Here is a 12,330-nt window from a genome sequence, read left to right on the forward strand (position 1 = left end):
TAAAGCCACTTTCTACCACTCTAAATTCCAAGCATCTGCCTCTAACCCTAGGAAGCTCTTTGCCACCTTCTCCTCCCTCCTGAATCCTCCTCCCCCTCCCCCCCCCTCCTCCCTCTCTGCAGATGACTTCGTCAACCATTTTGAAAAGAAGGTCGACGACATCCGATCCTCGTTTGCTAAGTCAAACGACACCGCTGGTTCTGCTCACACTGCCCTACCCTGTGCTCTGACCTCTTTCTCCCCTCTCTCTCCAGATGAAATCTTGCGTCTTGTGACAGCTGGCCGCCCAACAACCTGCCCGCTTGACCCTATCCCCTCCTCTCTTCTCCAGACCATTTCCGGAGACCTTCTCCCTTACCTCACCTCGCTCATCAACTCATCCCTGACCGCTGGCTACGTCCCTTCCGTCTTCAAGAGAGCGAGAGTTGCACCCCTTCTGAAAAAACCTACACTCGATCCCTCCGATGTCAACAACTACAGACCAGTATCCCTTCTTTCTTTTCTCTCCAAAACTCTTGAACGTGCCGTCCTTGGCCAGCTCTCCCGCTATCTCTCTCAGAATGACCTTCTTGATCCAAATCAGTCAGGTTTCAAGACTAGTCATTCAACTGAGACTGCTCTTCTCTGTATCACGGAGGCGCTCCGCACTGCTAAAGCTAACTCTCTCTCCTCTGCTCTCATCCTTCTAGACCTATCGGCTGCCTTCGATACTGTGAACCATCAGATCCTCCTCTCCACCCTCTCCGAGTTGGGCATCTCCGGCGCGGCCCACGCTTGGATTGCGTCCTACCTGACAGGTCGCTCCTACCAGGTGGCGTGGCGAGAATCTGTCTCCTCACCACGCGCTCTCACCACTGGTGTCCCCCAGGGCTCTGTTCTAGGCCCTCTCCTATTCTCGCTATACACCAAGTCACTTGGCTCTGTCATAACCTCACATGGTCTCTCCTATCATTGCTATGCAGACGACACACAATTAATCTTCTCCTTTCCCCCTTCTGATGACCAGGTGGCGAATCACATCTCTGCATGTCTGGAAGACATATCAGTGTGGATGACGGATCACCACCTCAAGCTGAACCTCGGCAAGACGGAGCTGCTCTTCCTCCCGGGGAAGGACTGCCCGTTCCATGATCTCGCCATCACGGTTGACAACTCCATTGTGTCCTCCTCCCAGAGCGCTAAGAACCTGGGCGTGATCCTGGACAACACCCTGTCGTTCTCAACTAACATCAAGGCGGTGGCCCGTTCCTGTAGGTTCATGCTCTACAACATCCGCAGAGTACGACCCTGCCTCACACAGGAAGCTGCGCAGGTCCTAATCCAGGCACTTGTCATCTCCCGTCTGGATTACTGCAACTCGCTGTTGGCTGGGCTCCCTGCCTGTGCCATTAAACCCCTACAACTCATCCAGAACGCTGCAGCCCGTCTGGTGTTCAACCTTCCCAAGTTCTCTCACGTCACCCTGCTCCTCCGCTCTCTCCACTGGCTTACAGTTGAAGCTCGCATCCGCTACAAGACCATGGTGCTTGCCTACGGAGCTGTGAGGGGAACGGCACCTCAGTACCTCCAGGCTCTGATCAGGCCCTACACCCAAACAAGGGCACTGCGTTCATCCACCTCTGGCCTGCTCGCCTCCCTACCACTGAGGAAGTACAGTTCCCGCTCAGCCCAGTCAAAACTGTTCGCTGCTCTGGCCCCCAATGGTGGAACAAACTCCCCACGACGCCAGGACAGCGGAGTCAATCACCACCTTCCGGAGACACCTGAAACCCCACCTCTTTAAGGAATACCTAGGATAGGATAAAGTAATCCTTCTCACCCCCCTTAAAAGATTTAGATGCACTATTGTAAAGTGGCTGTTCCACTGGATGTCATAAGGTGAATGCACCAATTTGTAAGTCGCTCTGGATAAGAGCGTCTGCTAAATGACTTAAATGTAAATGTAAATGTAATGTCAATTTCATGGGGCGGCAGGTTGCCAAGTGGTTAGAGCGTTGGCCCAGTAACCAAAAGGTTGCTAGATTGAATCCCCAAGCTGACATGGTAAACATCTGTCATTCTGAACAAGGCAGTTAACCCACTGTTCCTAGGTTGTTACTGTAAATAAGAATTTGTTCTTAACTGACTTGACTAGTTAAATAAAAAAATTCATATAGTGTTCACTGGGAGTATGTGAGCCATGTCTGAAAGCAACATGAGTACCACTACACAGACATCAGTTATACAAGCTACACCTGCTTCACATACACAGGTACTGTATGTGACTGCATTTACTTACATCACCACTGCATTAATCACCATGTAATACCTAGGTATTAATTCTGCATTTCGAGTGGAATATAGAGTGGAAGCGCAGCATGTCCGCCAGCAGGGCAGGAGGGTGTATGAGGTGGCAGAGGTGAGGTTGGGTGTTTATTAAGAAAGGTGATAATGAGGCCCTCCTTGTCACCCAGGTGAGATTGGGACTTTATTAAGAAAGGTGATAATGAGGTCCACCTTGTCACCCAGGTGAGGTTGGGTGTTTATTAAGAAAGGTGATAATGAGGTCCTCCTTGTCACCCAGCACCAACAAAGGGCATATAAAAATGTGATTCTTTCTTTCCTTTCTTCCTTCTATATATATTATTTACATAGGAGGAAACCAACGTTACTGGAGCAAAAGATAAGGACAGACGGTCAACATGTTTTTCCTCTGAGATCAGTGTTACGTTTGCCCCTGCTGACCAAAACTGGGCCTAATGAGGATTTAATAACAAGTAATCGACTCCCTGGCTAGTTCATCTCACATAATTGATCAGTACAGCGGGATTGTCACAACAAAACAATCTTGCTGCAACAGGATTTAAACGTTTACTCCATAATGTTGCTTGATCGGTCGTTAGGCTATTAGCTGACCAAATTTAGGCTACATGAAAAGTGCAATACTGTTAATGTAACTGTGTGTTAGTGTGGGTTTTCAGTGAATTTATGTAAATCACAAAGCTCAACTGCATTTCCTGCGGTGCATTCGCAGCAACATAAGTGATCAAATTAAGATCCTACAACTGGAGCTTCACGTTTTGCTCTCACAATGATCTGTGAAGGCCCTATGGTGTGTCTGTGTACACTGCATGGTCTCTATGGTTCAAGTGATCGCCAGTTGCTAAGGCACCAGTACATGGTCATTCATAGTAACTCAACGATTTACTGTCACAATGAAAGACTGAGAATGAGAAACAGGTAAAGAGAGTGAGAAAATGTAAAGGAGGCTATATGAGAGAACCAGAGTGTAGACAATAGACTTATAACTTGTGGAAGAGAGAGGGTAGACTATACTGTTACTCAACCCTGCACTATTGTAATCACTGCCCCTCAGGAGAAATGAGAGGTGCAAAAGATGGAGTCAAGCCAGTATGCTCCAGTCTAAACGAGTAAGCAGATGCACTTATACACATTGATCTAAAGATTTATAGAAATTGACAGAACCAAAGCAGAGGCTATTGCTTGCACTTACGTCATTTGCAAACTGCTCAGTCTCTGAGGAACAGCAAGGGGAACAATAACTAACAAAAACATAACATATATGCTGCATAATGCATATTGATTGATTGACCAGTTGATTGATTATATACATTCTGAAGATGTTATACTCTAACATGTTGTATCCTGTGCTGAGCTCGGGGAGGATAGATTTCTGATCCCTGCATCCCCTTACAGCTGTCTCCGGTCAGTGGGCCAGGATCATGTAGGGTCAGTAAGAGACTACTTTTGAATTGTTTTCAAGTGAAACTAAAATGAATTGGGAATGGGAATACCAGGTGTGATAGGTGTTGTTGTTTAAAGCTAAGTTCAATTACAAGGAGAAGAGACAGAAAGGTCAGGCAAAGCTAATAATTAGGTTCTAAATACAACTACAAGCCTACAGAACATGGACAGCTCCAAACAGGCAATTGACCATCACAAATATTAATCTTCTTGATCACCATTCTGTTCCAGCCTAGGAAAGAGCGAAGTGCATGTCTTGTTAACTCCCCCACACATCCTGGTCCTCATTAAAAATGGTGAGGGCATATAAACAATTAAACTCTCATTCTAAGTTTTATTTGATCTAGTCCTTGTGAGGTAATTCATAAGACCTCATCAGGACCGAAAGCAGGGTGGTTGCATGTTGCACAGCTGAACTGCAGGACAGGCGGCAGTCGATCCATGCGACAAGACGCCCAGAATGCACATCTCAGAGAGTGAGCGCAGTGCATCATCACTTTTGTGTGCGACGCTGGACCCATTAAAGGGGAAATCTGTTGTTCAAACAATAACAAAACCTTTACCCCACCACTGTTCTGGTAAACAGCTGAGAGATGGGGCTGGAGAAATGTAACCACTTTCAAATTCACAGACAGGGCTATGGATGCAAGTTTTGACCATTCGTGATATCAACATTTTAGAGGCAATACAGTGTTTGTTTACAATTGACTTGTTTAACAATTAAGTAAAACAAGCTTATATTTTGGGTTCTGATGGGCTACAACAGTTGAACTAAGCTAATCAGGAATTTGTAAGTTATATTATTCAATAATCAATGTGTATATGTAATTAATTGAAAAGTGTAAAAATGTATGTGCCAACTTCAGATTTCAACTTTAAGCTTAAAATCCCAATTAATTTTCACGAGCCCACACACACACATGTACGAGCGCACGGGCATGGAGAGAGAGAGAGATTGTAAAGCATAGTTTTTTTCAGGCCATTAGTAGGCCTATCTAAACTTTTATTGACTCAAGATGACTGATTCCAACTCTTACTTACCCTTGCATATTTAGATGAATAGGGATCCTCGAAGAGTGCCCAAAGCAACCGCTGCCAACGTCGCCAATGCCCCCCAGATTTGGCATCTGGTCCATCAAGAGCCAACCTATTGATCATTCCCAGCGTTTCCTCATCCCCATCCTCCTCTGAATTCTCGGGGGGGCCACCCCCAAAACTATCCAATGCCTCCTCGGCCTCTCTATGTTGCCGATAAGTCATCCAACAACATGGTTCCACGTCAGTCTCATCGATACCCCAAAATGCCAACTCCTCCTCGTACAACGGGCCGCAAACATCTGCAGGGCAGTGCAACTTCCCGGTCCTATAGTAATTGAGGATGTGGGCAAACACCCCCGGGTGCCGGTCAAAGAAAAATTCCTCAATCTTGGGATCGTAGTCAAAGTGACTGTGGGCATCGGGCTCGGCGAGCCAAGCTAACCGGGTGCCCGGTAATGTACGAAGGGTGCTACGGTAGGTTTGGTGTCTGATACCTCCCACGTTAATCACAATACGATCGTTCTCGTCGCCTTGTCCCATTGCGTCGCTTAGGCATGTCTCGAGCAGGTTCCAGACATTATATTGCAAAATATGTGCGAGGCAACGCAGTGAGATCTGGCCGACACATGAACTCGAGATGAAAGAGCAAAAGAGAAGGCAGATTTCTTCCCGACTTCTTTTATTCAGCCTGCAAAAAAGCACAGGCTCCACTCAATCATTCAGATAGATCCCAACTTTTAATAATACAAAAGAACGCAATGCCTCAACGGATGTTTAATATAGTTGCAAGGTAGGCTAAAGCAAGAAACAGACTGTGCCTGCCCCAGAAACAGGATGGGGAAAAATCTAAATGTTCATGGTTACATCACAAAACCACATCACAAAGCTACATCACAAAACCAAAGATGAACACCCCTCCGAAAAGCGTTGATGAAAAATGTGTGTAGGCTATGACTCCATATAATGAAAACCTAGTTCCAAATCCACGCCGTCTTTTAATTAGAGAAACGTACACCCCTTGTTGCATTCAACGAAAGATGAGGGTTGTGGTGCTGAAAGGACAGCACCAGTCTCTCTGAGTGCACACTCCTCACACCCCCTCCCTCTCTCCTCCTCTCTCTCTCTCCCTCTCTCATCATACCCCTCCCACTGTCTTTGAGACAAGACTCTTGCACTTCCTAGTCCCTTTTCTTTCTTTCTATTCTTTCTCCTCCTTGATCCCAGATGCAGGAATGCTACAGGGAGATCAACATCGATTCTTGTCAATTACTGTACATTTTCTGTATTAACTAAGGATGCACAGGTAAATGCAGCTAAATTGATGAGGCGTGTGTTGCGGACAGCTGTTTGGGCTCTGTCAGCACCATGGACAGGTCACATACTGGCTTCCACACAGGTGAATCACCTACATGACAACACCCTTATTTTGAGCATGAAGTTGAGTCAAGTTACTATTTGTAACAGTTAGGGCTCCATATATATATATATATATATATATATATACAGTGGGGCAAAAAAGTATTTAGTCAGCCACCAATTGTGCAAGTTCTCCCACTTAAAAAGATGAGAGAGGCCTGTAATTTTCATCATAGGTAAACTTCAACTATGACAGACAAAATTAGAAGAAACAAAATCGAGAAAATCACATTGTATGATTTTTTATGAATTTATTTGCAAATTATGGTGGAAAATAAGTATTTGGTCAATAACTAAAGTTTCTCAATACTTTGTTATATACCCTTTGTTGGCAATGACAGAGGTCAAACGTTTTCTGTAAGTCTTCACAAGGTTTTCACACACTGTTGCTGGTATTTTGGCCCATTCCTCCATGCAGATCTCCTCTAGAGCAGTGATGTTTTGGGGCTGTTGCTGGGCAACACAGACTTTCAACCCTTCAAAGATTTTCTATGGGGTTGAGACCTGGAGACTGGCTAGGCCACTCCAGAACCTTGAAATGCTTCTTACGAAGCCACTCCTTCGTTTCCCGGGCGGTGTGTTTGGGATCATTGTCATGCTGAAAGACCCAGCCACGTTTCCTCTTCAATGCCCTTGCTGATGGAAGGAGGTTTTCACTCACAATACATGGCCCCATTCATTCTTTCCTTTACACGGATCAGTCGTCCCGGTCCCTTTGCAGAAAAACAGCCCCAAAGCATGATGTTTTCTCCCCCATGCTTCACAGTAGGTATGGTGTTCTTTGGATGCAACTCAGCATTCTTTGTCCTCCAAACACGACGAGTTGAGTTTTTACCAAAAAGTTCTATTTTGGTTTAATCTGACCATATGACATCTTCTTCAAATGCTCTCTAGCAAACTTCAGACGGGCCTGGACACTGCAGGATTTGAGTCCCTGACGGCGTAGTGTGTTACTGATGGTAGGCTTTGTTACTTTGGTCCCAGCTCTCTGCAGGTCATTCACTAGGTCCCCCCATGTGGTTCTGGGATTTTTGCTCACCTTTCTTGTGATCATTTTGACCCCACGGGGTGAGATCTTGCGTGGAGCCCCAGATCGAGGGAGATTATCAGTGGTCTTGTATGTCTTCCATTTCCTAATAATTGCTCCTACAGTTGATTTCTTCAAACCAAACTGCTTACCTATTGCAGATTCAGTCTTCCCAGCCTGGTGCAGGTCTACAATTTTGTTTCTGGTGTCCTTTGACAGCTCTTTGGTCTTGGCCATAGTGGAGTTTGGAGTTTGACTGTTTGAGGTTGTGGACAGGTGTCTTTTATACTGATAACAAGTTCAAACAGTTGCCATTAATACAGGTAACGAGTGGAGGACAGAGGAGTCTCTTAAAGAAGAAGTTATAGGTCTGTGAGAGCCAAAAATCTTGCTTGTTTGTAGGTGACCAAATACTTATTCTCCACCATAATTTGCAAATAAATTCATTAAAAATCCTACAATGTGATTTTCTGGATTTTTTTTCTCTCATTTTGTCTGTCATAGTTGAAGTTTACCTATGATGAAAATTACAGGCCTCTCATCTTTTTAAGTGAGAGAACTTGCACAATTGGTGGCTGACTAAATACTTTTTGCCCCACTGTATGTACACTACCATTCAAAAGTTTTGGGTCACTTAGAAATGTTCTTGTTTTTTAAAGAAAATGATCCTCTATGCCTATGTACTGTAGATATTCCATAAAAAATCTGCCATTTCCAGCTACAATAGTCATTTAGAACATTAACAATGTCTACACTGTATTTCTGATCAATTCTATGTTATTTTAATGGACAAAAAATGTGCTTTTCTTTCAAAAACAAGGACATTTCTATGTGACCCCAAACTTTTGAAAGGTAGTGTAGATATACAGTACCATTCAAAAGTTTGGACACACCTACTCATTCAAGGGTTTTTCTTTATTTTTACTATTTTCTACATTGTAGAATAATAGTGAAGACATCAAAAATGTGAAATAACACATATGGAATCATTGTCACGTTCGCTGAAATAATTATCGGACCAAGCTGCAGCGTGATATGGTTTCCACATATTATTTCATTGAAACGCACAAAACAAAGAATGAATGAAACAAACAACGAACCGTGACTACAGAGGTGCTACGTGTACTAACTCAAAACAATATCCCATAAAGCACAGGTTGAAAAAAATGCTACTTAAATATGATCCCCAATTAGAGACAACGATAGCCAGCTGCCTCTAATTGGGAATCATACCAAACACCAACATAGAAAAACTAAACTAGAACCCCACATAGAAAATAATAACTAGAAAACCCCAGAGTCACACCCTGACCTACTATACCACAGAAAAACAAAGGCTCTCTATGGTCAAGGCGTGACAGTACCCCCAAACCTGAAACAAATGGGGAGGGTAGGGGGGGGTGATTAGTGTCAGTGGCGGCTCTGGTGCAGGTCGTAGCCCCCACTCAGGTCGCGGATCCGCCAGCATCGGTGGCGGCTCTGGTGCAAGACGAAGAACCCACTCATCCCGTGGATCCGCCAGCATCGGGGGCGGCTCTGGTGCGGGACGAAGAACCCGCTCAGCTCGCGGATCCACCATCTTTGGTGGCGGCTCCGGTGCGGGCCGAAGGACCCGCTCATCCCATGGATCCAGCCATGGACCCGGGCTGAACACTGTGCCTGGACTGGACCTCGGTATCAAGGAAGGCTCCTGTCATGGAGCGGGACTAGACACCAGAGCTGGACTGGACATCAGTGCAGAGAAAGGCTCCCGCCATGGAGCAGGACTGGACGCAGTATCTGGACTGAGCACCGGCGCAGGAGAAGGCTCTGGCCATGGAGCTGGACCGGACGCGTTTCCTGGACTGGGCATCGGCCCAGGGGAAGTCTCCCGCCATGCAGTGAGACTGGACGCTATGCCTGGACTGGGCACCAACGCAGAAGAAGACTCTGGCCTTGGAGCTGGACTGGACGCCGTGCTTAGACTGGGCATCAGCGCAGGGGAAGGCTCCGGCCATGTATCCGGAGGTTCCGGACCATTGACCGTCGCCGGATGTTCCGAACCCGTGAAATGTCGCCTGAAGCTCTGGACCGGGGACCGTCGCCTGAAGATCTGGTCCGGGGACCGTCGCCTGAAGCTCTGGACCGGGGACCGTCGCCTGAAGCTCTGGACCGGGGACCGTCGCCTGAAGCTCTGGACCGTTGAGCAGAACACACTTGCACAACATCTCTCTCATCTCACTCTCTCCCAAATTCGCCATTGCCCTATTTGGCAAAAGACCAAGTACATATTATGACAAGAACAGCTCAAATAAGCAAAGAGAAATTACAGTCCATCATTACATGGACATGGAGGTCAATCAATCGGGAAAATTTGAAGAACTTTGAAAGTTACTTCAAGTGCAGTCGCAAAACCCATCAAGCGCTATGATGAAACTGGCTCTCATGAGGACATCCACGGGAAAGGAAGACCCAGACTTACCTCTGCTGCATTTGATAAGTTCATTAGAGTTACCAGCCTCAGAAATTGCAGCCCAAAAAGATGCTTCACAGAGTTCAAGTAACAGACACATCTCAACATCAGCTATTCAATGGAGACTGTGTGAATTGACTGCAAAGAAACCACTACTAAAGGACACCAATAAGAAGACGAGACTTGCTTTGGCCAAGAAACACGAGCAATGGACATTAGACCGGGGGAAATCGTATTATATATACATTTTTTCAACTGCTGTGTCTTTGGGAGACGCAGAGTAGGTGAATGGATGATCTCTGCATGTGTGGTTCCCACCGTAAAGCATGGAGGAGGAGGTTTGATGGTGTGGGGGTGCTTTGCTGGTGACACTGTCAGGGATTTATTTAGAATTCAAGGCACACTTAACTAGCATAGCTACCACAGCATTCTGCAGCGATACGCCATCCCATCTGGTTTGAGCTTAGTGGGACTATCACTATTTGTTTTTCAACAGGACAATTTCCCAACACAACTCCAGGCTGTGTAAGGGCTATTTGACCAAGAAGGAGTGTTATGGAGTGCTGCATCGTATGACCTGGCCTCCACAATCACCGGACCTCAACCCAATTGAGATAGTTTGGTATGAGTTGGACTGCAGAGTGAAAGAAAAGCAGCCAAAAAGTGCTCAGCACATGTCGGAACTCCTTCAAGATTGTTGAAAAAACATTCCGCATTCCTCCTGCTTTGATGTCTGCACTATTATTCTACAATGTAGAATATAGTCAAAATAAATAAAAAACTTGAATGAGTAGGTGTGTCCAAACATTTGACTAGTACTGTATATATAAGCTACTTATACATATTATACATACTTATAAATAGTACACTCATATACATTTAGTTGCCAGTATTTTAGGTACACCCCTCTAGTACCGGGTCGGACCCCGTTTCCCTCCAGAACAGCCTGAATACTTTGGGGCATGGAAACGTTGCTAAATTGGTATCAAGGGACCTAATGTGTGCAGGAAAATATTCCCAATACCATTACACCGCAACCACCAGCCTGTACTGTTGGTACGTATACATAGCATAGTTATGTGGAAAAAGTACTTATGTGGAGAGAAGTATGTATATTATGCAGTACAGCCCTGTTGTGGAAAAACTATTACGGGTCATTTCAGTTGTGCCCATTCAATCGTGTGTGTTAAAACAGCTTTCAAGATCATATGAGTTTATTAGCTTACAGACAGAATCCATTACCTTAGCAACATCAGGATTCTCCAGATCAGTGATGTGATCTTAGACTGGACTCATCTATTGTCTTGGCCCAAGGGTGGTTTTATTTGGCCCCTAAAATTTTCTGAGCCTACAACAGTTAACATTTTTGTAAATGTTTATTTTTTTTAGTGTTGGACAGAAAAGACTGTAAAAACACCAGGAAATCATCTCCAAGTGATTTAAATATGTGAAAATCTGTTCCCAAGTAAACCGACGCATAACAGAGAGACATGTGATTGTATACAAACAAATGTAAGCAAGGTTTGAAATGATTGTGTTTTAGTCAAATATTATATCTGTTTGAGCTTCTTGTGGTCAATTTGCAGTCTGAAAATTATGTTCCGTCCCCCCGAACAATCACTCAAAAAAAAAAATCGTCCCGCAGTTTAATCTGGTTGATGATCCCTGATCCCTGAATAGATTAGGCTAAAGAGATATTGTTACCGGCCATTAAAATGACTACTGATTGATGGAGCAGTCATTACCATATCCCCAGGACCATTAAGGTTGCAACTATGACCCACAAACAGACAACTTGAAGAGTGTTGCATATAGTATGCCCAGCTATCCTCTTCATACATGATTCATGAAAGGTACAGTAAAAAATGGTAGAAAACACGAATCCATTAAAATGAAGATATAGTAAAGCGCTGACACCCAGTGGACACAAAACAGCACAATCTGGAAGATTCCCTGCTGTTCAATTATCATTTCAATATACCGAAATAGTCATTTATAAATGACTATGAGCTAGTGTGACTGCCTTACTCTATCCCCAAATCTAAGCTTGTATTACTAAATTTCTTCTAATCTTTGTTGTCATTGTGTCTTTATAACATACTGTATATTCAAATAGCTTGTGCCTATAGTATGCTGAAATACTTCCATACTAGATCTGCACTCTATATCCTCTATATATTCGGTGGTGATTTCTAGAGATGTGGTGTGACTGTGAGGTATAGCTTCTCATAGAATCACAATTGTTGAATTACCCTATTCTGGAAGACTTCCAACTTCAAATGGCTATTCAAATGTAAAGACTCTATTTGGGTCTTTGAATGAGCCATGAAAAATGCATGCACTACAAAGGTCTCAGTAATTGAGCTTCCACCTCCATCTCAGAGCTAACCTGTCCTGTCAGGATGTCAATAACAATATCACTCCATATGATACAGCGGCCTGTAGCCTCTCTATAGACCAAAGTGAGTAGCTACACCTTACTAGCTAGCCTACTAACATGAAAAGCTGAGCACAACACAGACCCCAACAGTTTGATGCCATGCTACCTGGAGCCCCAGTCACAGATACATTTATGGAATAAAAAAGTCGACTCTATGCACACTCAGGGTCTTGTAATAGGCCTAACAATGATTGTATAATATCGGCCCCACTC

General features: G+C 44.6%; 1 protein-coding gene across 4 annotated transcripts in view; it reads right to left on the minus strand.

Annotated features, from left to right (window-relative positions):
- Positions 1 to 5,825, minus strand: part of LOC118360076 (potassium voltage-gated channel subfamily C member 1-like) — a 37,394-nt gene extending 31,569 nt beyond the window's left edge. For all 4 annotated transcript variants that reach the window (XM_052483342.1, XM_052483357.1, XM_052483347.1 and 1 more), the window contains exon 1: positions 4,786 to 5,825. In XM_052483342.1, the coding sequence (XP_052339302.1) occupies positions 4,786 to 5,322 (537 nt within the window). In that variant the 5' untranslated portion in view covers positions 5,323 to 5,825. The remainder of the gene's footprint in view (positions 1 to 4,785) is intronic.
- Between the last annotated feature and the right edge of the window lie 6,505 nt (positions 5,826 to 12,330).

This window comes from Oncorhynchus keta, chromosome 2 (assembly GCF_023373465.1).
Source record: "Oncorhynchus keta strain PuntledgeMale-10-30-2019 chromosome 2, Oket_V2, whole genome shotgun sequence".
Lineage (NCBI taxonomy): Eukaryota > Metazoa > Chordata > Actinopteri > Salmoniformes > Salmonidae > Oncorhynchus > Oncorhynchus keta.